Here is a 25,450-nt window from a genome sequence, read left to right as displayed (position 1 = left end):
ACGCCAAAGTCCAGATAAAAGGTCCGATGGTCAAAGTACAAAACTACGTAGTCGAATTAATTTCAAAAGATTTTGAACAGTATTGTATGTACAGCAGAAAACATTAATTATGCCATCTACAGATATTTCAAGATGTCACGTATAAATTCGCTGTGAATTGGTCATTGATACGATACAACTTTGTAAATTAAATTTTGATTACAAATAGATATTTTATTTAACCATGAAATAAGTAATGTCGTTTTAGGTTTCCGTGCAACCACGCTAAGATACATAAATTTGCACTTTGTGAAATTATTATGTTTTCACATTATGAATATTTAATGATTGCATATTAGCATGAATTAGTGATAAATATGTACATGAGTAAAGATAGTAAATCCTCTTTAAGTCCGCCTCACCTTATAAACAAAAATGGACAATTTGGGAGGAAGAGATTATTTCATTATTTATCAATATCCATCTTTGTTTACAAGCATAAGGAAAAATCGGAGAAAATCTATTGTAGTGTATTAGAAGGAATCCAAAAACTACAATTTATTTTCAACACGTAAAATCAGTTTCCATTTTGCATAATCTCATAGATAAGATTCACATGTGGACTGCAAAATTAGGCGCGAAAATTGTGATTGTATCTCCGGTATTTAAATATTAAGAATTCTAGAATTGGCTACGTATTACTATAAAATTTAAAAGATTAGGGGGAATATTAAAAGAGTACTTAGTAATAAATAATTTGACATGTAACGATATTATGTAATAGAAATCAATAAGTAAATAGTAAATAAATGACAGTAACCCTACCTAAAGTTGTCATTGATGAAACAATCATCAATTTTTGTAAGCAGAGTGTATAAAATGAAGTTAGATTAATACGTTTATGAAATTTATTGAGCGTGTATAATGCTCACTAATTTGAATTTGTTATTTTAATAACAACTGCAACTGACAATCGCATATCAAAATCGTCTCAGCATGAAGATAGAGATACATCCACTGACAGACAATCCAACAGAAGCCTGGAGAGAATTGTCAAAGGAACAAAAAGTTATTAAAATAAATGCCAAGCTTCCAACTACCGAAGCTCCAAATGATAAGGTTGAATTTTAAGATTATGTTTTGTTATCTCAACTTATCTACCTAAAACTAACCTAAAAATGTCAACGTGTTTACCGATGCAGTTGCAATTCTATAAATAATAGGAAGAAATGATAACAGTTCCACCACATATGGCCTCTTTACTTTTATATTTTAGCTTCGTGTTGTCTGTATGAGTGATACTCATTCTTTAACACCATTTATAAAATTCGATATACCTATGGGAGATGTCTTTATCCATGCAGGAGATTTTACAAAATGTGGTAGCTTACAAGAAGTTATAGAATTCAATAATTGGATTGGTGACTATCTCAAAATACAAATTTTTACATTTGAAAACGTATTTTATTAATGTGCATTAAAAGTATTCTTGCCCTAGGTAATTTGCCACATAAAAATAAGATTGTTATTGCTGGCAATCATGAGCTTAGCTTTGATTCTACGTTTACTCATCCATTTACAATGCACAGTAGTGGAGAACGTCAGAAACACACAGGGACCAGTATTTTGGATAACATACCTACGCTGGGAATGTCTAAAGATACTTTGGAAGAAGCCATTCAAACTAGCAATGTTAAAGATTACTTAACAAATTGTATTTATTTAGAAGATTCTGAGATTATTATACATGGAATAAAAATATATGGTACACCATGGTAAGTATAATAAGGTAGCAGCGTACCAGAATATACAATAATATAAAATTATATTTATGGCACGTAAGAAAATATCTTCTTTTTTTTTCCTCTTAGGCAACCAGAATTTTGCAAATGGGCATTTAATGTACCACGTGGTCAAGCCTGTCTTTCAAAGTGGGAAATGATACCATCAGATACAGATATTCTTATAACTCATACTCCTCCTGTAGGTCATGGAGATTTATGTTGCAGTGGAGTAAGAGCTGGATGTGTAGAATTATTGTCTACAGTGCAAAATCGAGTTAAACCAAAATATCATGTGTTTGGCCACATTCATGAAGGTATGTTCAATTTCCTTTTTTACCACATAAAATAAGATTACATGCTTCCTTTTTTAACAGGATACGGTATCTCATCTGATGGAAAAATAATATATATAAATGCATCAACATGTGACTTAAATTACTTGCCAAGTAATCTACCGGTGGTCTTTGATATAACATTACCATCTGGTTTTCAGAAATCATAAAAATTAAGAATCATAGTAATGAATTTCGTAATTGCATTTTTTATGCAAATAGGATGTTTAATTAACAGAAAATAGGGTATTTAATTTTATTTATCAGTATAATTTTGCGATCTTTTCTACAATTTCTGTTCGTTTTTTGTAATCAATGTCTTGTTTTCAAAAAATGAAGATTACAAAGCGGATTTCATAAATTACAATTTTGTGATAATAGTGTTACATTGTGATATTAAGAAAGTATTGAACTTCAATTTGTCATGTATAATTTTTTTACAAATATAAAAATATGATTATTATAGTATTCTTATTTACATAAGGCAGCATGTAAATAGAATATTTTTAATACTTAAATAGAATTTTAGTTTGTATTAATTTAGAATATTTTTTCAGTGGTGTTCAAAGAAATTACAGGAATCTTATTAGATTTAATTTATAAGATTCTTATATTTCATTGAGTTGCACATAATACTATAGAATTGAATTATGGTTTATGTTACACAACCTTGCTAACTCGTAAATTACATATAAGATCTAAATTATATTATTAACGATTACGAGCACAAAATATTTTATAATGCGATCACGAAACATGTTAATTTATTTCATAGATTTTACAGCTCACCACATTTTATCATCTTTCATTATGTATAATGCATCAAATAATGAATAATACAATTTAATAAAATATAGTAAAATTTGAGTATTATAGTGCAACATATAGACCGTAGATCAACATGTATATTTAATTACGGAACCGAAGCTAGTCTATTAATTTGATAATTAACAACAATTAACAACTTTTAATACAATAAGTATTTCTAAATACTTAAAACATCATAAAAGATTAGAATTATGGCATTCAATTAAATTAACTTTATACTAAAAGCAATATTATAGTCGTGTATATAACTTTTCCAATACATTAATAAAAAATTATAATTGCATTTTTGTAGAAATATTTATTATAATACCAAATTCAGTAACAGGTGGCATGTTTCATCGAATTAAGAAAAGTTTGCATATAAACAATGTTGCATTTATATTGACTTATATTTTCATGTTATATTGGTCCAAAGCTAACAGAGTACGTGATTGTAAAGTCAGATCTCTCTGTTGAATAAGAAGAATAGTATATTCTGCAATAGAAATGCGTTTGTATAAATAGCACATTTTTGTTTTTAGTTTTAAAAAATTCTGGTAGTAAAAGATAGTCGAAAAAAATACAATGTCTCATTAATGTTATTTTCCTATTGCACATGATGTATTCAAATATAATACCGCATTGATATCAGAATTATAAAAAGCTAGCTTTTTTGATGATCATGTGAAATATTTAACATGAATATTGCAAACTTTTTCCACATGTTTGTCAGAACGAGATATGCCTCTAATGGCGTAATTATTTCGCACGAGTGTTTATATGCACCCATGACAAGGTATTTTATCCTGAATTATACAGTCAGGATAAACGTAACGTCAGTTTACATCACGATAATAGATGTACTTCACTCTTAACGTTCCGTTAGAGAACGGAGTACCGTTCAAGTTGTACTCTAAACAAGATAGTAATGTATTCTGCACTTATAAGTAGCAGCCTAGTGAAAATTTAGTTAACTTTTCACAATTTCTTTCTGAGGATTCCTGTTTGTATCTACTAATCATCAACTTATGCCTGATCAATGTGGACAATGCACTTTATCTATCTAATGTTTCGTCCCACACACATGTATAACTATATCAAATCAAAGAAGAATGAAAGAGGAGCACATACGATTTACAATTTAAAAAAAAAAGAAGGCATCAGTAGTTATTTCAAGATTTTTCCTGTAGACAAATTATTTTAAACTAAACTATGAATAACAGTAAACACGTGTAAAAGGAATACACTCGTCTTACACAGTTTCATAGAGTACATTATCAGGAAGATTTGGATCTAATACGGTACATTCGAAAACAGGTACGATACAGATTCACCATTGTGAGTCCTTCTTACGGCTTCAGCAAACATCATTGATACGTCAATGCACTAAAACAAAATGCAAATAATATATAAAAAATTTGTCTATTTACTCGTTAAAGCTTTTTTTCTAAAGCTATCTACTCACTTGGATTTTCGGGCAGTCCGTCATATGACCATCTTGAGGAATGGTATTTGTTACTACAACAGCTTCAAAGCAGGCATTATTGATTCTGCTAATTGCTGGACCGCTAAAGATACCATGTGTTAAAATCGCATAGACTTTTGTAGCACCAGCTTCTAATAGTTTCTCTGCTGCATGACAAATAGTGCCACAAGTATCAGCCATATCATCTACTAGAATGGCAACTCTATCCTTTACATCTCCAACCAGTACCATACTGGCAACTTCATTTGCCTTTTTCCTTTCCTTATGTATAAGCGCAAATTCAACGTTCAATCGGTCAGCTATAGATGTTACCCTGATTAAATAAAATTTAATATTTAAGAACGAAATTATATTATATATATTTATTTATATGTATTTTTATACTACCTCTTAGCACCACCCGCATCTGGAGAAACAATGATACTGTTTCGCCATTGAACAATATTTTCCTTAATCCATTTTAAGACGGCAGGTTCAGCGAATAAATTGTCAACTGGAATGTCGAAAAAACCTTGAATTTGACTAGCATGCAAATCCATTGTAATGATGTGATCAGCTCCTGCTACCGACAACATGTTTGCTACCAATTTTGCTGAAATAGGCGCACGACTCTGAAAAATAAATATTTGTCGATTTAAATTTCATAAATTTATGCGAGTCTCTCAAGTCCATTTGCAACTGGAAATATCCTGCAATTTGAAAAAAATTGCTGTTAAAAGGTCTTTGTAGCATTGGCAAAAATTGCGAATCAAGAAATAAAATAAGACAGAACCCGACACATTGTCTATAGAAAAAAAGAAAAGACATGTCAAAGAACAAAAGTTATAGAATTTTTTTAGAGGGGACAAAATATGAATACAATGGCCATATTTTGGACTATTTGTTATAAAAATACCTTGTACATGTGTACATAAAAAGAAATTAAAAGGAAAAATATATGTTGCAAATGCACCCCAGTTAGACTCAACAAAAAGTATAAGTAAAGCAGAGTTCAAACTTATAGGTGGAAAATGGAACACAGTGCATTTTGATTCGTAAATTGTTTACAGGAAACTTTAAGGGGGATGAAGTTGTACAAAAAACATGTCTAGTAAATTTGAAATTATAACAAAGGAATATGATAAACGTATTATTAAATCATTATAGTTAACACAATGTAACAAAATGAAAGTTTAAGTATAATAATCAATGCATTGTGCTCAGGGAAATGATTATAATTGGGTCATCTTAATAAACTTCTTTGTTGAGAGCATAAATTTCACAAAAGCTGACTAATGTTAATACCTTAACGAAAAATTGTATTCGCAAGTCACTTAATTTTACATTAAGGCTTTGCATACTATTAATAAGGCGACACAATCACAGTTCTTTTTTTGCCAAAGCACTATTCTGTTAATTAGATAGGCATATTTTTCTTATTAGTATATTTGGACAATAACATTTTTAGCAACATAAAAATTAGTACCCATATAACATACAGTTGTGTACCCCGTTATATGTACATAAATTATTAAAAATATATGTAGAATGCTATTATATTAATATTTTGCCCTCTCATTCAAATATCAATATGCTTTGACCAAATATTTCATTCATTCATTCATTCATGGGGGTACCATTGTGCCATATAGCAACAATTATAAGTTTTGTTAGTCCTACAAAGAAAATTCTGTAAGAAACTAAAAAGTGATATTACAAATCGAATTTTTCATCGAGTTATAGTTACAAACGCTTCACTCGACAATCTAATTGCTCTTATACTCACTGTAGAGAGGTCGGGCACAAAATCCTGAAAATACCCAACTATTCAGAATCTTAGTGGCATGTGTTATAAATTTTTTAACAAGAAGGCTTATCTTTAACAGTCTTAAAATATAATTTATAAGAAACCTACGAAATACTTCAAAGTTTATTTAAAAATTGTTTCTCCAACACTAAAGTTTACTTTATTTTTTTTTTTATAAATGTTTAATATATGTTTAAAATACCCATATATTATTTTAATGGTATTGCATGCTCTATTAAATCTTTGTAAAATAAATCATATTATTGCATTTATGTTTGTAAAAATATATCATGCACGTAATAATATTTGAAACGAATCATAAGAATAATTTGTTTAATTGAGAAATTTAATAGAACAAAGCTTATTTAGTATGCAGTCGTGTGTTGGTCTTATAATGCACGAGAGGCCCCCCTCGATGAATACTGATTTTGCAATATTCAGATGGGTTATCAAACTCTCGATAACCCTAGATTATTTATTGAACGCAATGCCTCAGTTTATAATGTATTTGTTGTTTACAGACTCGACAATTTAGTTTTGAGTAAGACATCAATATTATTCCATACAGGAAACAACAAATATTATCTGAGTGCTTACGACATTCCATACAATTCATAGTATTTTTTATATATGAAATATAAAATGAAGCACTACAATAATGTCAAATGTATAACTTGATTGATATGAATATTCTCCAATTATTAATTCATGCAAACATGTGTATGATTGAAATGTTTTATCATTTTTCTTAAAATTCAAATGTGTACCAAATTTCTTATAAAATTTTTAAGATATATAAATTCGTGTAATATGATAGATACCCATAATTTCCTAAATTCATGCTATAATGGATGATTGTGTGTAGTTATAACACACAAATTGCTCCCAATATGTTTTTAAAACTGCATGTTACTTTTCATTTCTGTAAATGTTCTTTTCATTACTGTAATTTCATCTAGAATCTGATCTTCATCTGTTAGTTATATCTTACAGAAATAATATATATTACATGGGACAACATTAATATTCCGTAGTATAAATTCTATCATTTGATATATCCCAATGAGACAAGCAAAAATGTTGCAAGCACATTTTATGTGATGATGTGAAATCAAGTTTTGCGTTCCAAAAATGATATTGCTCCATTGATCTGTTGCAAAGCTATAAAACCGTAAATTGGGTGTAAAAAGACCGCTACAAGTTACCCTGAATTTCCACTCGTTTGACTTCATGACAATTTGTTTCTTAGAATTTGAGTTGTCACCTCCATCACCACCCTGTGAAGATATCATAGAAAAAAATTTAACTTCTTCTCAAACGAGATATCCACCTACATTCAGCGATATCCTCGTTTTAATTATTTATGTTTACAGAAAATGTAAACAGTTTGTTCCACATTCTAATCTATTTTCTATATGGAATATTTGCAGTATGTACAGGGTATGAATATCATGTCAAAGATACTTTCTTTAAGGGACTAAACATAGAAAAAATATTTAATTACAAAAGAATGTAGGCATATGACATAAACATGAATCAAAAATCTACATGTGATACTATCTTCTAAAAATAGTATTACTTTTCCCTACATAATTGGCTATTGTATTTACATATGCAAAGCAGTTTAATCATGTTAATTAATGGCATATATCAATTAGATAACTGTTACATATATACCTAAAATATTAAAATCACTGAAGCGTAATTTCTTTTTATAAGCTGTTTAATTTTATAAGTTTTTCATCTTCACACTGTTTATTAGCTTTAATGATGTTACAGAGTACTACTGCACACAATATATTTCCATTCTTTCCTGTACTAATAAATAGTATTATATTATCATATTAAGGGGGTATTCTAAACAAGTATGTAATATTTTAAACTAATTTCCAGATCATTTCACTACAAAATTACAAAGCCTTCCTCCATAAATTTTGGTTCATATTTTTATTAATATTATAATAAAATTTAAAAATAATTCTTTCTCATTTTTCTTAACCAGAATACTCCCTTAAATTGTTTAGTAGAATTAATATATACTTCTTTAATTGGCAAAATATTAATCAATAAAATTGAATATATATACAAATTTGTGAATATGTGTCTATATAATGATATAGATATTTTATATTAAAACAGACATCACACACATAAGATACATCAATCATAATGGTAACAAAATGCTGTAGCATATGATGCAAGTATTGCATTGACTTGCATCATTGAAAACGATTAATTACTTAATTAGAGGTTTTGTAAAGAACCAATAGACAAGCTTCTTGTGAAGATAATTGACGATCAATTCAGGTACAACATTGTGACACGTACTTGATATGTTATAGTGAAAGTACATACGTGTATGTGCTAAAAGATACCATGTAATAAGGACAAAACTGTAAGATCATAACTAATATAATTATATTAATTTTACAGAATTATTCTGTTAAGTTTCCATGATTAAACTATGCTAGATCACAAAAATATAATAATATATTATTCCTCCTTTTATGGAATAGCTTACCTTATCCTTCTTATCTTGTCTCGCATATGGGAAACAAGGTATTACTGCTGTCACACGTGATGCTGAAGCAATTTTGCATGCATTGATCATAATCAATAGTTCCATCAAATTGTCATTTACTTCTCCACTTCCACTTTGTACAATGTACACGTCTTCTCCTCGAACGGATTCTCCTATTTCCACACTACAGCACAAATCAATCATAATTATAATTGAAAATATTCATAAGTATATCATTATATAATCAACAGAAACGCAAACATTCAAAAACTATTAAATATAAATGTATAATTCGATAACACAAGAGTACACATAGATTAAGAAAATCGATATAATCAATAGATATAATTGTTCATGTTTGATCAATATTTTTAATATATGTTAATTTTTCGGGTACTTAACAATATATATCATGAATCGACTCATTTACGAGTATTAAATTGCTTTCTAAAGTACAATTGAATATTTTCTGTAAAAGAATGGTGTTCTACATACTGCACAATAGAAACAAACAAAGGCACGAACAATAGAGTGGTAGTTAAATACGTCTTTAACAATTGTATGGGCGATCTGATTCCTCGGCATTGTGTAGTAATGCTCACAAAGGTCCACCGATGTGAGAATTTATTACGATGATATATTAATAATTGTACTAGTTGACCTTCAACTTAAACGTCGCGGTTTAGCAACACACGGGGAAACCGGCCTTGCGCGACGGGGTTGTTTGTACCCCGATAGGGTTGATAAATTAACGAAAGATATTAACAACGTAACGCCAAGATGCTTGAAAATCTCTATCAATCGTGAATAAACACGATTAAAAGAAAGAACGTGAACGAAATATCGCGTGACACGTGGTCGAAAGCTCAGTTTAAGGTAATGACAATAACGTGGTTATAGCGGTGATTGCGACCATTACCATGTTTCGAGGTTGCTAAATTTCTTCGTGACAACCTTTCCAATGTCTATGCCGAGCCTGTCGACGATACGCTGAGCCAAATCCGGATGCGACGTGCCACTGAAGACTTTGATGTTTGGCATTCTGCTCTGCAAAAGTCGTCCGCGAGAATTTTCTAAGTTTGCGCGTAACAAACTCTTGGCACGCACTGGCTGGGACACAGGCATCACTAAAACTGAAACCACGGAGGGACTGTCCAATCAGAGATGATTTTCAAAACCGGATGTGACGTAGCTCCTATGCTCCGCCCACCAAATGTCTGGCATAACCGCGCAAACGTATTTCTTATCATGTGTTTTCTATTTATTACTGACTGAATAACAAACAGCGAAATCAACGAGCCTGCTTGATAATGTCAGCAAAATTTATAATACCTTCAGAAGCGTCATCGACTAAATCTGCCATGATTACTGCAATACAAAACCTCACATTCACCGAGACGAATAACTGTCACTATTGGAATGAAGTATTTCAAATTACGATTATAGATCGTATTGTTTTCGGTATCCGCTTACATGAAATTGAATTGTCGATAAGCCAACTTATTGCGTTCCTTACACAATTCGAAAACGATACGATAATCGTACGCTATAGAATGGTTGAAACGTTATTAAAGTTTTTCTGAACATTCTGGGGACATTTGTGGCGTTTTCTATAAATAACTAATATTAAAGTGAAACATTTCAAATTTTTACTATAAATAGTATTTTTCTAAATACATATTTTTATTAAAAGTAATTAAAGATGGTTTAACGTATTACATGTATCTCTCTTGAGAATTGTGAAACTAATATAGTTTGGAATTCCATCATCGTAGGCTACGCAATGATTAAACCGTAATTATGGTTTTTCTCGAAATACTGGGGATTTTTGTGTGATATCTTCCGAATAACTATTTTTATAGAATGTCTTTTTCGAATTCTTTAAATAATTAAAGTACGACGAAGTTTTTGTCGTTGCTATTTGCAATTTGGCGCCGTAATAAACAATGACGTGAACGTAGACGAAATTCAAAAGGGTGACACCAGCGGGTGACAGTCAACTTGCTCCATCAATGTGGCGCCGGCGGCGATTGAATGATAAATTGGATGTGTCCGTGAGCGGAGATTTTGGCATAGAGCACGAGTTAGAACGATCGTTTTTCTGAATAGAAAGAGAGAGCGAATTCGAGTACGATTACCTGAAAAGTTCGCGCACGTTGACGCTCTCAGAGAACTTCGTTAATCTATTTGAATGACGATGACAGTGTGCTGACCGTCTCATCGATACGGGAGCTATGGCGAACATTGCGGCACAGAGAATCAAACGCGAATTTAAAGAGGTTATAAAAAGCGAAGAGGTGAGTGAATAATAGCATTGCACGATTTCAAGAAATACGATTATTCTCACGCCAAATCTGGATATTGAATTTGCCTAACAATATCTTGCAATTATATGACATTGTTCCCAAGATGTTTTATGTGTAGTGTGACAAAAATGTACCGCGATTCATTGGTTGATAAAATCACCGCGAACAAAGCGTAGGCACCTGTTGTATGATATTTTTGACTGTCACCTAATTTTGAAATTGTTATTTGAATGCGACAATTGAGCGCATGCATTGTATTACGTTAAACGAATTTCTCTATTCATTATTTTCAGTTAAGAAGAAATATGACTGTACATAGCTTGCCTGCATGTTACAGAGATACTTCAATGAATTAAAAGATAATTTAATCGTGCGTATCGGGGTGAATTTTGATTTTTGTTTTGTTATGTTGTTGATCAACTTTTATCTCTTCTATGTTTTCTGGAATCTCTGTTTTTGTATGGTACATACCATGATTGTTCATGTTTTGAGAGCACTGACATTCTTGTTTGGTCTCGTGTTGTTTTAGGTGATCCATTTTGTATGCACACTTACGTATGGTACGATGCAAATGTTTAACTTCACATGTTTATACGTAGGCACATTGCGTTGCTGTATTACAATCTTTGTACTATAACCGTTCTACCGATTATCACTATGAAAGAGAACGTCATTTCTTTATCAAATGATGGTGTCAATAGGTCATTGGTTGTTTTCTGTAGGCAATTTAAAAAACTCCATGATTTACATTTTACAATACATGGTACCTAATCGGTCTTTAGGAAAACAAACATGTCAATAAAACATTTATTATATATGAAATATGTGTAATGAAGTAATCACTAAATTAGCCAATTATTAGTTTCAATTGTTTATGATATAAGATGAATTTTATGTTATGCAAACTACTGATATATTCAGTCATGTAAGTCTCCATGAAAAGAATTTCAAGTCGACTTGAATATGATCAATCCCTTCAGAAAACATTTTTTCTGCTAATAATTTCTCTAAACTATGTTGCAGGTTGCAAAATGTGCGATAAAGGTTGAATTAGTAAATGATAGTTATACTGAATTAAAAGGTGAGATTGCGGGTCCACCAGACACACCATATGAAGGAGGTAATTTTGTACTCGAGATTAAAGTTCCCGAGACATATCCCTTCAATCCTCCTAAAGTAAGCACTTTGTAAGTCAATATGATTAATATATGTTAATGATAAAAAATCAATTCTATGCTGCTTGAGATTAAAACAGATTAGTATAACCTAAAACATGACAAAGCAATTTCCAAGTTTATCTTTTTTGAGTGGGGTCATGTGATTGAATTTATTGTTTAGTGTTTACTAATTATAATTCTACAATTACTTTTTAATGTAATACTAGAATAGTGGTGAACATTTCACGTAAATTTAAGTTCTGTTGATATTATTCTTTTCTTATTCATCATTTAAATTATAAAAAGTAACCATGTAAATACATGTGTAAATCTGCTATAGTACAGTATTATAATTTACTAAATATTTAATTTTTCTTATAGGTGCGATTTATAACAAAAATATGGCATCCTAATATATCTTCAGTAACAGGTGCTATTTGTTTGGATATATTGAAGGATCAGTGGTAAATACCAGTACATTGTACAAAATGTAGCTTGTTTATTCAGTATTGCAAGTGTATCTAATATTATAAATATGATCTTTAGGGCTGCTGCAATGACCTTACGTACAGTATTGTTATCATTGCAAGCTTTATTAGCTGCAGCTGAACCAGATGATCCGCAAGATGCAGTAGTAGCTAAACAGTATAAGGAACATCCAGAAATGTTCCGTCAAACTGCCAAGCATTGGACATTTGTGTATGCAGGTGGTAAGTATACTAGTTCTGCCAATCTTGGTATATTTTAGTCTAATTAAAGGAATGCTTATAGGACCAGCAAAGATGCCTGATTTAGATGACAAAATAAGGCGACTAACAGATATGGGAATTGAGGAACACAATGCAAGAGTTGCTTTATCATCTTATAATTGGGATTTGGAACGTGCCACTGAGCAGCTCTTCAGTTAGTGATAACTGTATAGTTAATCTGTCATATAAAAGCACTGCTCATTTTGTCATTACAAAAACTTCTGTAATACCACACTCAAGTATTGATACCATAGCAGTTTCATAATCAAATTCAGCACTTGTAACGACAATATTTCAGTGGTAAAAAACATTCACAGGAAATTGGTTTAATATCTTTGAAATAATAGTCATTTATTTAACTTGTAAGATAGGCATGGAGAACAGTAACTAATAAAATCTGTTAAGTCCAACTTGATAGCTACGTTTTGAAAAGGAATCTCATCAAGAAAAAATTCATCTTACGTTTATTAAAATTTTAACAATGTTATTTAAGCAACGAAATTTTTTATTGTTACAAGGAGGAAACAATGCATTTATCAAGTTTCTTTTAAAGAAAAAAAAAAAGGGTAGATTTACGTGTTGAGCATTCATTAAATCTCTTTGTATAAATAATTATATTTTGAAATCATTGGCCTTTCCTTATATTATATGAAATTTTAATTTGTGAATTGTTTTGTTCAATTTCTTTCAGAATTACTAAACGATATAATTCATTTTTGAATTGTTCTTGTTATATCAATACAAAGATAATGATTATTTCATAATTTCATTATGGATTTTTTTATAAATTTCTATACAGCGTATAGAAGTTAATCTTAATTAGACCTGATTGTACATTACAGAAATAGATCAACTTGTTAGCGTTACATGAACTTTGTAAAAAGAATCGTAAACATAAATGCTGTATTATTAATATTTAAATTTGTACATCTTCGGTGATGGTTTATGTTTTCGAACTCTATAATTTGATATATTAATTATAAATACATTATTGAATATGCATAGATTTCCATGTTTGAAGCTGGAGATGTACATTCCACATTTAAAAAGCAAATTGCACTCGCTACAATTATTAAAGATAATATTCGACTTGCAAGTTATTATAATAAACAGATAACAAAAGAGCATCAGATAATATTGTATTGCAAGTCACGTTAAACTTCCAGTTTACAAATTTCAGAAAATACAGTTTTCTATATAACTTATGTATTAGTATTTATAAAATTAAATGGTTTGTGAAGAATTGCCGATTTATAAATAATTTAAGAAGGAAATATGATGACCTATAAACTGAATAATAAAATACTAGCACATGTAGAATACATTTCGAACTTGTTTAAAATACTATCTGTACAGCATTATGTGTATTAATCCCATATATGTTACATAGATTTTGTTTAAATATAATTAAACAATATCATATCCATGGCAGTGTTAAAGACGGAGTTTTACTACTTTTTTTACATCTTTTTATAATTTATACGCAGGCTGTGTTAGAGGTGTGTTAGATTCTGAATTTCGATCAGTTTGATTTAAAGTTACTTATTTTAAAATAATAAGTATACATGGGTTAATTTGTGAAAATAATTCGTTACAATATCATTAAACGTCCTAAATGTAATTTAATATTCTGAAAATATTAATAAATAACTTTTTCAGGACTAGCATTGAAAGTACTTATACAAGTTCCCTTTTATCATGATTCGCTTCTTTAACAGAAATAACTAGTATTTAGTAACAAAAATATATGTATATACATATATACACAGTAATCTTAAGTTCAGTACATTTTCTAAGCTATTATCAATCACATTACTGAAATATACATAAATATACTTATTATTTCTATAATCATTATCTCATTTTTAAATGCTGTTTGTAGCAATCATATAAAATGTTTACCCTATGTCGTTAAAAACTAATTGATAACTTATCAAATTCATTTTTAATGTTTCTTTTCAGTTTAAGTTATGCATGTACAGTGAACGACAAGTAAAGTATATAAAAATTGTACTTGGAAAATTTGTTTTTAATTATTTAGATTAGATTTTATCACATGATCTTAGGCATAGGAACAGTATTCAAACTTTAAAGTAGTAAATGCAGCAAGGAATTTAATATTGTGCTTTTTCAATTATGACTTTATGTGATATATGCTAAAGATACTTTGGGTATGAATTGTGGTATACAAAATATATTAAATGTTTTATTGCTTTTATAACAATTACGTTTATCCATGATTATAAATTCTAACTTTTTTCCGAGAAAGCGTTGCTAAAAATAGATTACTATTAACATTGACTGCACACATATCAACAACAGGGTCAGATACAGGTAGCGTATTTACTTGTTTTCCAGTGGACATGCTCCACAAAGATACACAACTTGTAGATTCTTGGTATCCAGCAACTAATGTTTCATTTTCGGTATTTACGTAACATGGTCGCGACAATAACAACTGATAGTTGCCAGCGTGAAATGTGTGTACAACATTACAGACGGGCGATACGTCATTACCTTTTTCTATAGTACACGCTATGTGTCTAGCATGAGGTTGCCTTTGATTCGGTCGAGAAGATATTAGAACATGATTGCTCTTCTCATCATAACATACAGATACAAATGGCCCTTCAAGAAATATTTGCTTAGGCAAGTACTTCGACTCTGTCTGTTCATATGCATAACATGTATTAAAACGGCATGCAATGAAACCTCCTCGACTAATACCACTACCAGGATTAGAAGGTACTGATGCTAGAGAAACTACTGGTGATCTATCACCAGGACTCTCCAAAGTTTCTATAGCTCCAGAAGTTTGTCTAATGTCGAATTGCATTACTGATCCGTTGTGGGCACCAGCGAAAAATATATTTGGATTATCGCCTGCCCAACAACAACTCCACAGTGAATAATCCGTTTGATAAGTGTGCATAACAATGTGATTTTGAATGTCCATCAGTTTCGCACATTTATCAAAACCAACGCTAAGCAATATCGAACGTTGGTTCTTGTTAAATGTAATGTCTCTTATGACTTGCGAATGTAGAAAAATAAACTGACGCGGCTGAAATTTATCCGAATCAATCTTTTTAACACCGTAACCCGAAAATAATGAGTTCGTTGATTTTTGAGAAACAACTAAAAATCCATACCAGGGATTATAGTCCAGTACACGACATCCACCATCTTTACATACCTCTATAGATCGATCTAAGTGGAATTTTTTAATCGCATGTTTAGAAATATTCTGAGTAGAATGCAGAGTTATTTCTGATTGTTTAGCTTCTAACTCAGATATACGATTACGCATACTAGTTATTTGTTGTTCAAATAATTTATGCCTAATTACATACGTTGACAATTCCTGTTCTATACGATTCTTTTCGACATTGACATTGTTTAATTGTGTTTTTAATGCATCTAACTCAGTGGTGTCTATTGATGTCAGTTTTTTGGCATATAACATTCTAATGTCCTTAACAGCAGCTTTTCTATTACATTGGGGACAACGTCGATTTGCACTGGTACAAGAAGTCTGTAACCATTTTAAAATACAACTGTGTCCGAATAAATGACCGCAACGTAAACAACACAAACGATGCTCCCCTGAGCTGGTCCAAAAATCCATACATATAGGACAAGACTGATCAGAATCAACTTCAGATTCATCTAAAGATTCTTCTTTTGCTCTCTTTGCCTTTGATTCCTCACTATCTTCTACAGTATCTGATAGACACGTATAGTGTGAAATGTACACATTACGCAATATAGATGTTATATATGTTATACGTCAAGTTGCTTACTTGTATTTTCCTCACGATCTTCAGTCTGCATGTTATTATCAGCATTGTCATTACTATCAGACTCTTCAGAGTGATTATCGTCCGTATCTTCCATCTGTGGATTGTCTTCAGCTTTAATATTTAATTAGAAATATCATTTATTAGTATAATTACAGATTATCGCAATATTGTGCATATGCTTGCTAGAAACAGATGTATAGTAAAAGAAATTAATACATACGGAATAACTCATAAATTTGCATTACTTTATGACATAAAACTATATGAAAGTGTTCTAATAATTTTTCTACACATTTTCAATATATCGTATATTTAAGAATAATATAATCATGACATTTTGTCATAAATATTACATAAAATTGACTTATTGTCAACACTTACTGCCGTCCATAACCTCCATTTAATATGAATGGAATAGAAAGTATGTATCTATAAGTTCTTAAAAGATAAGAGCAACTTAAAGTAGGTAGTTCAATTTCCTTCTTCGTAGAAAATAGAGTAACATCTTTCTTTCTTTTCAATTAAGAAAGCACGTTGTTGACAACAAAGATGTTTACATACAACAGAATTTTCGCATGACCTTTACTGCATGAAACTGTAGCCTACAATTCGTCGAAATATGTGTACTTGCTTTTACATTGTATAAAATAAATACACTACTTACACTATTCTTTAGTTTCAATATTCATTTATTTTAACGAATTTTCTATCTCAGCGCAATGTGTTTTTGTAACAGCTAAGCTTATGCTCTACGTAAAATTCTGACTACATTGTAACTAAAAAAATAAAACGTCCTATTTCATTTCACATCGAAATCCTTTATTGCAATACCACATTTTATTTTCCATTACAAAGAATTACACATACGAACGAATATGATCTTTTTCAATTTCATCAACTATACAGGGCGTCTCGAAAATGTCTTACAATCCGGAAATGGGGAGTAGCTTTATTTAGTAGAGATTAGAAATTGATATATAACTAATGGCTCTGAGCAGTGTTAGGGTAAAATGAATATTTTCTCCAATGTTTAACGGATTAAACATAACCATCTTATATTATACAACAGTTGAGTACGTTTGTTAATAACGTGTTCAACAACAAAATTATTTATCCGACAACGGAGCACGTCGACTGCAACTCTGCGAAATTATATAGAATGCTGATTTGCAATCAGCAAATACTTTAGCATATGCTGACTGGCTGTCTACAGTACCTCTGCTAATTGATATGCCTCTGCAAAAAGCTATTTAATTCATTCCAATTCTTACCATGGTTCTCCATAGCTATAAAAATGTTCTTATCATCAGTGAACTGGTGGTCTTTATCGCGTTTATTTTCGTTTCCGGGAAATTTACCAGTTGGAATTTCGAGGCAGTGGATCTTCCAGAAGACGTTTTCATCTCAAGTTTCTCCATTTGGCGCAATCGTGCTTTCTTAGCTATACCTAGGTATCTTTCTTCATCCTATATTATTTTTTTCAAATACAAAGAGATTGCAAGAGGTACGATATAGAAGATATAATGATAATTGTTGCAATGTAAAGATGGCAGAGGAATGGATCTTCCGAAGAGGTCGACACGTTGTTTGAAGCAGTTTGGCCGGAAATAAGCTTTCCCGCTGTTAAAGCCAGAAAAGCGTTCTCATCTGGCCTATACGATAAGATAAATTGTCTTCGATCTACCGTTGATGTAAGCGTGGACATTAGGGGACGTTTATGGGCCCTGGAAGTGCCGGATAACAATGATTGTTCTGCTAGGATCGTTTTGTATAACTTGAAAAGGAACAATCAATTGGTAAGGAAAACAATCTATTCGAACCTTTCGGTTTGAAAAATTTGTAGTTTGCTTGTAAAAATATTTCCACTGCATCGATTATTCATCTGGTTTTCATACACGAGATCGACGCAGCAGAACCTTCGGAACAGTTCGGTACTTTTGGTTTACATTTTTATTGTTTAATTGTGTCATAATTGGTGTTTTTCGTCAACCTTACATGCTGCACAATGTTGCATATGCGGACGATGGTGGCGCTCCTGTCGGAGAAAAACTGAAGCTCCATTATCGGGGTTTCGTGCAACGCCAATTATGGTAGCGGCAAAACGCCCAAACTGTTAGCTAGATTATCGACACTCGATTATGGCTAACAGTTTCAGCGTTTTATCAATGCTCCAATTGGCGCTGTACGGGCCTCGAACGAAGCTGGATTGTAGAGTTACTTAAAAACATTAATTATAACAAATTCGAGTATGAAAAAATAAACCAAGGGTACCTAAAATGTATTCTTTAAACCAAGTTTTAAATAATATATTTCATATAAACATGGATCAATAGTGATTGCAAGTTGGGGATTTCCCTATTACAACGAGTTCGATTATGGTTACGATCAACATTACAGAAAAATATAATTTATCTACTGTATCGTTACAATTATGTAGATTGTTATTGTATTTATTACAATTAATGTTTAAATGAATTCATTACCTGCCAAGATTTCGTCTACCGAATTGACGAACGTGCCAACAAATAATTTAAGAGCATTCGTTATCGATCAGTCTGGATCCACTGCGTACATCGGGGATGCTGGCGAAGAATCGATCATAGTTTTCACATTAGGTAATTATACAAAATGATCATAGATTATCGTAGGAGTGATTCATTCTATAATCTCTAATAATAAATATGTTAAACTAAACTGCAATCGATGTTCTTCTCACTGTTCCAGAAAAAGGAAAATGGTGGACGATAAAGATGATCCACGGACCGGAAATGCCTCGAGTGTTCAGCGCCGAACTCGCCATTTCCATAAAAAGTTCGGTGTTATACCTAACCGGGCCCGCTAGTCTCGACTTATTTAGCATAAATTTGGAACACCTTTGGGCTGAGAAAAATAACTTTTTCAATAGCGTAAGCACAGACAATCAATTTCTTATCTTAACTATTTTCATGATTCAAAACGACTATTTCAAGAAAGCAATTGCAGACAATTGCAACAAGATTTCTACTGTTTAATCGCAACAAGATTTCTACTGTTTAATAACAACAAGATTTCTACTGTTTAATCGTAAGTGATCATTTTTAATGGAACAGAAATCATTTAACGTAACGGTGACATGGCACGGCACTAAAATGGCCGCCTCGTCTGCGCTCTTCTGCGATGTCAAGGACGGTCTTCACTACTTCATGCCGACGGAAAGAGCCAGCGTTCGTTGGGACACGAGACTTCCCCTCGAAGTAATTACCTTTTCATTCGCTATCATCATAAGTTACCTGCGTAGCAAGTTGTATTCCTTTTCTTTATTTCCAGGCGGAAAGCCACACGGTTCTTGTGCAGAATGAGGATTGTCCGTGCATAACCGATTACGCCACGGATAGCCAGAAGAACCTGTGGGGTCTGATAAACTCGGAATGTCCGTACCAGAGGAATGATTCACCAAAATTACATCTGAGATCCAGGACCATTAAGATCGGCAAATATCCGACATCGTGAAATCAGCTTTCGATTCTCCTCTAATACTTAGAATGCCTATACCAATTTTGTACGCAATTCAAGAAATAAATTAACTTATTTACGAGCTACAGGTAACGGTTTACAACTTCGGCGCTGCTTACGCGTGTACAGAGATACTATGTCATTTTGTCGGCTTTCGCAGTCTCAATGCTAATATTTGATCCGGATTGGAAAAAGGATTCAATTTCCATCACGGACTTTCTTATAAAATTGGTTCGAGCGACAACGGGGGATTAATGGGATTTATTGCACAAGTAAATTATACTGCTCCAAATGGAGACGTCGTGTCGTTTTCAGGGTCGTTACTTGAACTTTTACTTGTACGGCAGTCTCCTGTGACTTTTATCGACGATAAAAATACTTGATCACCGTTCAGTAATTTACTGAATAACCTGTTCCGTTGGCGATTGAAATGGCCACTGTTTGATAATAATTAAAACCGATAGGAAAGGTGTGTACAGTCTATTGGCGTTGCATCGAAATATATTACATAAGCACTGTCTGCAATAATCGGATATCGTAGATCGCGCGAATCTAAATCATAAGTTAATTCAATTTGTTAGCGGCATATAATATTCGTTGAAGCGTGTTAATTACGTAAAAATAAAGTGAAACTTCCGCATCACATTATTCCAGCGAAACAGCTTTTCCTAATGAAGATTAGATCTGTTTGTTCGACTTCTTCTTTTCAACTTGAAAAATCAGGCAACTTAATGACTTCATTTGTAAAATATCTCTGCAATGAATCACTTATTGTCTACAGGAGCTGAACAGCCAAAGGGCCCGCTCAGGCACGTTCACCCACTGCAGTTTTCTGCTCTTATGTTTGCCCTCTTATGTTATCTTAATAACCCAATTCAGGGAAGGCATCTTCTGCACATTCGTTATATAAGGTCTGAACCATTGATAAACTTCAGCATGTTTTTATATCGAATATTAATTTGATCCGTTGGTGGCGGGTGTCGAGCACCTTCTCACGCACCAACGGGATGGTAGGGCAAAATACTTCAGTGCCGTGACGGAAACAGTCACTGTGCCCACGCACTGTATAATGTAGGTAGGTGTATCGGTATTTGAGACTCTCTTGCTCATGACGCTGTTGACGGTCAACGAGATTCACGCTAAACTGCCCCCAACTAATACCGTGCCAGGGCCTTCGTTCGTCAATCTTCTTGTGTAAGAATGTTACCGGCCCACACCACGAGGAGGTGAAGGATGGACTTTGTGAGCCTTTGCAATCAATCAATTAGATAATTATACGATTCATTAATGAAGTTTCTACGTTCTTTTTTATTACTGGGGATAAACGATTAGACCACTCCATAACTCGCCGTTTAATTAACTGTTAGTTATCTTTGATTTAATGTACAAGAACTTCCTAATGTTTATCGTCGACTTTCACTTATCTCGACACGTTCGCGTGATCGATGCTTAGCGTATGCGGGCAAAATAATTATATAAGTGGGGAAAAAATGTTCCCTAATCTATTAGTGATCGTTTAGCATTTTTTTTCAGAAGAGAATTACCCATTGACGCGTATCACAGCGAGTGGAATTACTTTCAGGATTGCATGGACAACTGGCGAAGGACACGGAGAAAGAAGTTCAATTATTATTAACAGTTTAATTTATTTACGTTTTTCAGGCTCTGATTGTACAAGAGCGTGCTCTTAATTGGCTCGGCGACTGAAACGTCGTCAAATTTCGCAATTGACACTGGTTGACATTCGTCGAGATTGTGTTCTCCCCGAGGGGAAGTTTCAAAGATGGCGGCCGTTTAGGGTGATCGACCATTCGAGTGCTGCATTCTGAACGAACGTGATCTACATTAGCAAACTCCTTACGAAATCATTCTCCAAGGTGACTTTTTGTTTCGATTGTGCCTCGTATCAAAAGCATACGAATCTCGATTGTTTTAAATATCTCAAGTATAAGAATTGTAACATCTGTTTCTTTTCCGCAGCACCCAAAATCGCTCGATTACGTTGGATCTTCAATATTGATCGTCGCAAGAGTTTGTCAAGGGATGAAGGGAAACAGATGCGCCGGAACAACTGACAGTGTTCTCAATGTAGTCTTGGAAGTTGCTCTCGATCACCCACATGAGTCTCTTGTAGCCAGGAACGACCTGCGTCGGCAGCCTGCAGTCGCTGCCCTTTTGGACCAACAGGAAGTTGTCTTGGATGAATGGAGTCTCCGTGTTCCACATGTAGACGTTCGGGTCACCTGCGACATATAAGGAGATATTAGCTTTAGTGATCAGATCGTCGGTTAACATTTCAATGACCAATGTTTCTTACCCTTCAATCTGAAGAAAATCGCTGCTCCGTTGTCGGTGCCAAGAATAACGATCTTATTCTTTTTCAGGCCAACTTCCGCCACCGATCCGTTGGCGTTTCCGGCTCTCAGACTGGTAGCTCTGATGGCGAAGACTCTGTTCGAGCCCAAGTAGGTGAAGTAGAGGACCTGGCTGCCGCAGCTTTTCCTGATCAGCGCCAAGTAAAGCGCGTCCTTCTTTTCCGCGCCGGAAGTCACTGCTCTGGGAAGAACCACGCGGTAACCACTGTCGGCGGTCACATTGTAGACGATGATGGCCCTGGTGCCAGCGTCGGACACGTAGACATACACCTGGCCGTCCGCCGCGTAGTCGACGGCCATGTATTGCAGACGCGACGAGATGTCCACGAGGGGACTCAGATCTATTATTTTCACCACCTAAAAGTGCAAATTTAGATCGACTGTGCCTCGAGATATCGCTTTGTGTGAGGCGAAAGAGATTCGTTGGGTCAGTTAAGAAGAATCGGATATACTTGGTCAATAATAATTAATATAATTAGTAATCGAAAGCTTTAAGAATATAGCAAATGGAGCGTGTCCTTGCTGGAAGAGTGATCAGAAGCTATGACGAAATCAAGAAAAATTGCGACCTCTGGCTATTCGAATTGCATGCTCGGCGTATCCAGCGTGCTTCACATACAAGTGACATTATACTTCAATCATGGCAACAATTTCCGTGGCCACGCAATAACTATTAATTGCCCAATAATGCAGCTTTCACTTTACACTATAATTTAGTTAATTACCATCCTGCAGCAAATATATTCGATAGATTAAATCTTATGGCAATCACTTTTATGCAATACAATCAGTGCTGGCCATCGATGCAGCACTCAAAACGTTGATCTGCGCATTTTTACATATTTATGAAACAAAAGGTTAACGGTACCTAATATGGACATCGACCAGTTTCCATTTACAGCTATTGTCTTTACGTTTGAAATTCTAAAAGCGTCGCAACTTGAAAGTACAGATTTTAGAGTGCGAGATCGTGAATTATATCGTTCAATAGGACTTCGATCATTCGAATTGAAAATTGATAGTTAAATTCTTTTTATTTGCGATTAATTATTAATACACTAGGACGAGATGATAATTCAAGATTTGATCGAGGTTCTAATGCAATCCTGTCGCTTACCTTTCCGCTCTTCACGTCGATTCCGACCACTTTCGGAGGACATCTTCGCACGGGTTGCTCCAGGGTGTTGACGATACCGACGTCGAGTACCCAAAGGATGTTTTGCATGTCGAGAACGATGTCGACGGCGCTCTGCAGGGCCTGGCAGTTCCCTTCTTCCTGGATCGCCCAGCAAGGGAAAGGAGCTACCGTCGGCGTGCACTCGTTAGCTTTCAGCGAGACGACGCCCAAAGTGAACGGTACACCTGCTTTGTACCGCGGCATCGCCAGGATCGCTTGATCCTTGTACACCTGTGTCCTGGTCGCGATCACGTTCCTGGCGATGTACCGGCCGCTGGTCTCGTAGATGTTCTTCGTGCTCTGGCAGGGCCACTCCAGAGTCTGTCCCGACAGCGTCAAAGACAAGTCCTTCAGCAACAGGTTCGCATCGGCTATGGCTAGCAGCAGGATTGCTAGGACGCTGACGATTGGAAACCTCTTCATGGTGATACCCTGTTTCACAAAATTACCGACCACGTAGAATCATCGTCTAGACTCATTATTTTTGTTAACACGTTCCGTACCGAGATGTTTTTACTCGACCCTTCACACTGGCTATTTGATATTTTACTAAAAGTGTAATTATTAATTATGGTGTATATATAAAAATGAAACGGACTTATTACGACTCGTTCTTGTGGTAGAAATTAATTCTTTACATCTAAATTGGTTATAAACTATCTTTCTAGCGATCTAAATAAACATCTAAGCACGGTGGCATGGAACATGTTAAACAAGAACAGAGCGAATGCTTACGCGATTGTCAGTCGATGATGGACGCCGATGGTCGAATATGCGCTGATTATAATCGACATTATGCTTATATACATTTTGGTTGACGGGGAAGTTCGTCGTGTTCTGGATCGTGCACGGTACCGCTTCCGGTGTTGCAACGCTTCCGGTCCTGGCAAGGCTGTCCAAGGTGCCGGAGGTAACGAGGAAATTTCTTGTTCGCGATTGTTTGATAAACAACGGAACGCTCGACTCAGTTTACAGTGTCGCATCGCGAACTTATTCGATTTTCGACGATACGATAATTAAACAAGAATTGTAATGCCTCCGAAATCTGCGAATCCCTTCCCTTATGCGTTCGCTGTTGAATCGTCAGCCCGAAATTATGCTATTCGAAGTTTCTACAGTGATTAAAACCTGGAACGAGAAATTAGGATTAAACGAATGTAAACTAGACCACGGATTTCTACATAGAGAACTTAAATAGAAAAATTACATAAAATCCGCGGTCTAGTGATAACGTTTCAAGAACTTAAAAATACTATTACATTATTTCCAACTTGCTAAAATAATTAAAGAACGAAATACGTCTGGCAATTATTTCGCATAGAAATTCGCGGTCTAGTTGCTACCCTGGCGCCAATTAAATTGTTAGTTAAGTGGAGAAATGAGGGCTAAAAAGTTTCAAGTACGTGTTTTATTTATTCGAAATGAGAACAACAATTTACCGCGTGGTACACGTATTTTCGGTGCTCGGACGTGACAAAACATGATTGTTTACTGTTTACCCGAGCATTTTTCATCCGGAAGAGAAGTCGCAACCACCCGGCGTCCAAGCTCGCTACGTCAATGGCTAGGTGAATGCGAAACGAGCGGACAGTTTCGAAAGAACAATAAATATTTTGATAAATCCGGAAATTGTTTCGTAACAAAGGCGGGCACGGTGGCTCGTATAAAACTGGTGCAATCTTAATGATTCTTCAGT

At 33.7% G+C, this 25,450-nt stretch overlaps 6 protein-coding genes across 13 annotated transcripts; 3 read left to right on the top strand and 3 right to left on the bottom strand.

The window, feature by feature from the left end:
* The first annotated feature begins 166 nt into the window (after window positions 1-166).
* Window positions 167-3,439, top strand: LOC144472127 (metallophosphoesterase domain-containing protein 1). 2 transcript variants are annotated; one of them, XM_078184890.1, is made up of 5 exons: window positions 167-1,098; window positions 1,256-1,400; window positions 1,478-1,754; window positions 1,851-2,077; window positions 2,653-3,439. In XM_078184890.1, the coding sequence occupies exons 1-5, from the start codon at window positions 976-978 to the stop codon at window positions 2,715-2,717; spliced, it is 837 nt and encodes a 278-aa protein (XP_078041016.1). In that variant the 5' UTR covers window positions 167-975; the 3' UTR covers window positions 2,718-3,439. The 2 variants fall into 2 exon arrangements, with proteins under 2 accessions (XP_078041016.1, XP_078041014.1); XM_078184888.1 differs by having other exon boundaries at window positions 321-1,098; window positions 2,138-3,439.
* On the bottom strand, window positions 3,202-11,592 carry Prps (phosphoribosyl pyrophosphate synthetase). 3 transcript variants are annotated; one of them, XM_078184885.1, is made up of 7 exons: window positions 11,473-11,592; window positions 9,615-9,828; window positions 8,696-8,879; window positions 6,154-6,177; window positions 4,776-4,999; window positions 4,368-4,701; window positions 3,202-4,288 (listed from the first exon to the last, which is right to left on the bottom strand). In XM_078184885.1, the coding sequence occupies exons 1-7, from the start codon at window positions 11,537-11,539 to the stop codon at window positions 4,196-4,198; spliced, it is 1,140 nt and encodes a 379-aa protein (XP_078041011.1). In that variant the 5' UTR covers window positions 11,540-11,592; the 3' UTR covers window positions 3,202-4,195. The 3 variants fall into 3 exon arrangements, with proteins under 3 accessions (XP_078041011.1, XP_078041010.1, XP_078041012.1); XM_078184884.1 differs by lacking the exon at window positions 6,154-6,177 and adding an exon at window positions 7,380-7,451 and having other exon boundaries at window positions 11,473-11,591; XM_078184886.1 differs by lacking the exon at window positions 6,154-6,177 and having other exon boundaries at window positions 11,473-11,587.
* Ubc4 (ubiquitin conjugating enzyme 4) lies at window positions 10,693-14,215 on the top strand. Of its 2 annotated transcripts, none has more exons than XM_078184891.1 (5): window positions 10,693-10,992; window positions 12,025-12,177; window positions 12,540-12,622; window positions 12,705-12,868; window positions 12,930-14,215. In XM_078184891.1, exons 1-5 carry the CDS (start codon window positions 10,930-10,932, stop codon window positions 13,064-13,066), a joined length of 600 nt encoding a protein of 199 aa, XP_078041017.1. In that variant the 5' UTR covers window positions 10,693-10,929; the 3' UTR covers window positions 13,067-14,215. The 2 variants fall into 2 exon arrangements, with proteins under 2 accessions (XP_078041017.1, XP_078041018.1); XM_078184892.1 differs by lacking the exon at window positions 10,693-10,992 and adding an exon at window positions 11,278-11,371.
* A 464-nt stretch (window positions 14,216-14,679) lies between these two features.
* On the bottom strand, window positions 14,680-17,829 carry Rfwd3 (ring finger and WD repeat domain 3). Of its 4 annotated transcripts, XM_078184878.1 has the most exons (5): window positions 17,578-17,829; window positions 17,375-17,486; window positions 17,092-17,312; window positions 16,711-16,821; window positions 14,680-16,633 (listed from the first exon to the last, which is right to left on the bottom strand). In XM_078184878.1, the coding sequence occupies exons 3-5, from the start codon at window positions 17,108-17,110 to the stop codon at window positions 15,138-15,140; spliced, it is 1,626 nt and encodes a 541-aa protein (XP_078041004.1). In that variant the 5' UTR covers window positions 17,111-17,312; window positions 17,375-17,486; window positions 17,578-17,829; the 3' UTR covers window positions 14,680-15,137. The 4 variants fall into 4 exon arrangements, with proteins under 4 accessions (XP_078041004.1, XP_078041007.1, XP_078041005.1 ...); XM_078184881.1 differs by having other exon boundaries at window positions 14,680-16,624; window positions 17,375-17,829; XM_078184879.1 differs by having other exon boundaries at window positions 17,092-17,305; window positions 17,375-17,829.
* A 22-nt stretch (window positions 17,830-17,851) lies between these two features.
* Window positions 17,852-20,277, top strand: LOC144472126 (uncharacterized). Its single transcript, XM_078184887.1, has 6 exons — window positions 17,852-18,161; window positions 18,257-18,506; window positions 19,202-19,325; window positions 19,435-19,616; window positions 19,800-19,943; window positions 20,017-20,277. The coding sequence occupies exons 1-6, from the start codon at window positions 17,983-17,985 to the stop codon at window positions 20,197-20,199; spliced, it is 1,062 nt and encodes a 353-aa protein (XP_078041013.1). The 5' UTR covers window positions 17,852-17,982; the 3' UTR covers window positions 20,200-20,277.
* Window positions 20,278-21,860: 1,583 nt separating this feature from the next.
* Yellow-g (L-dopachrome tautomerase yellow-g) lies at window positions 21,861-25,388 on the bottom strand. Its single transcript, XM_078186651.1, has 5 exons — window positions 25,254-25,388; window positions 24,490-24,882; window positions 23,695-24,186; window positions 22,520-22,934; window positions 21,861-22,445 (listed from the first exon to the last, which is right to left on the bottom strand). The coding sequence occupies exons 3-5, from the start codon at window positions 24,175-24,177 to the stop codon at window positions 22,213-22,215; spliced, it is 1,131 nt and encodes a 376-aa protein (XP_078042777.1). The 5' UTR covers window positions 24,178-24,186; window positions 24,490-24,882; window positions 25,254-25,388; the 3' UTR covers window positions 21,861-22,212.
* Window positions 25,389-25,450: the final 62 nt, after the last annotated feature.

This window comes from Augochlora pura, chromosome 7 (assembly GCF_028453695.1).
Source record: "Augochlora pura isolate Apur16 chromosome 7, APUR_v2.2.1, whole genome shotgun sequence".
Taxonomy (NCBI): Eukaryota; Metazoa; Arthropoda; class Insecta; order Hymenoptera; family Halictidae; genus Augochlora; species Augochlora pura.
The sequence above is the reverse complement of the archived record's forward strand: the minus strand, read 5'-3'. Positions and strand labels throughout refer to the sequence as shown.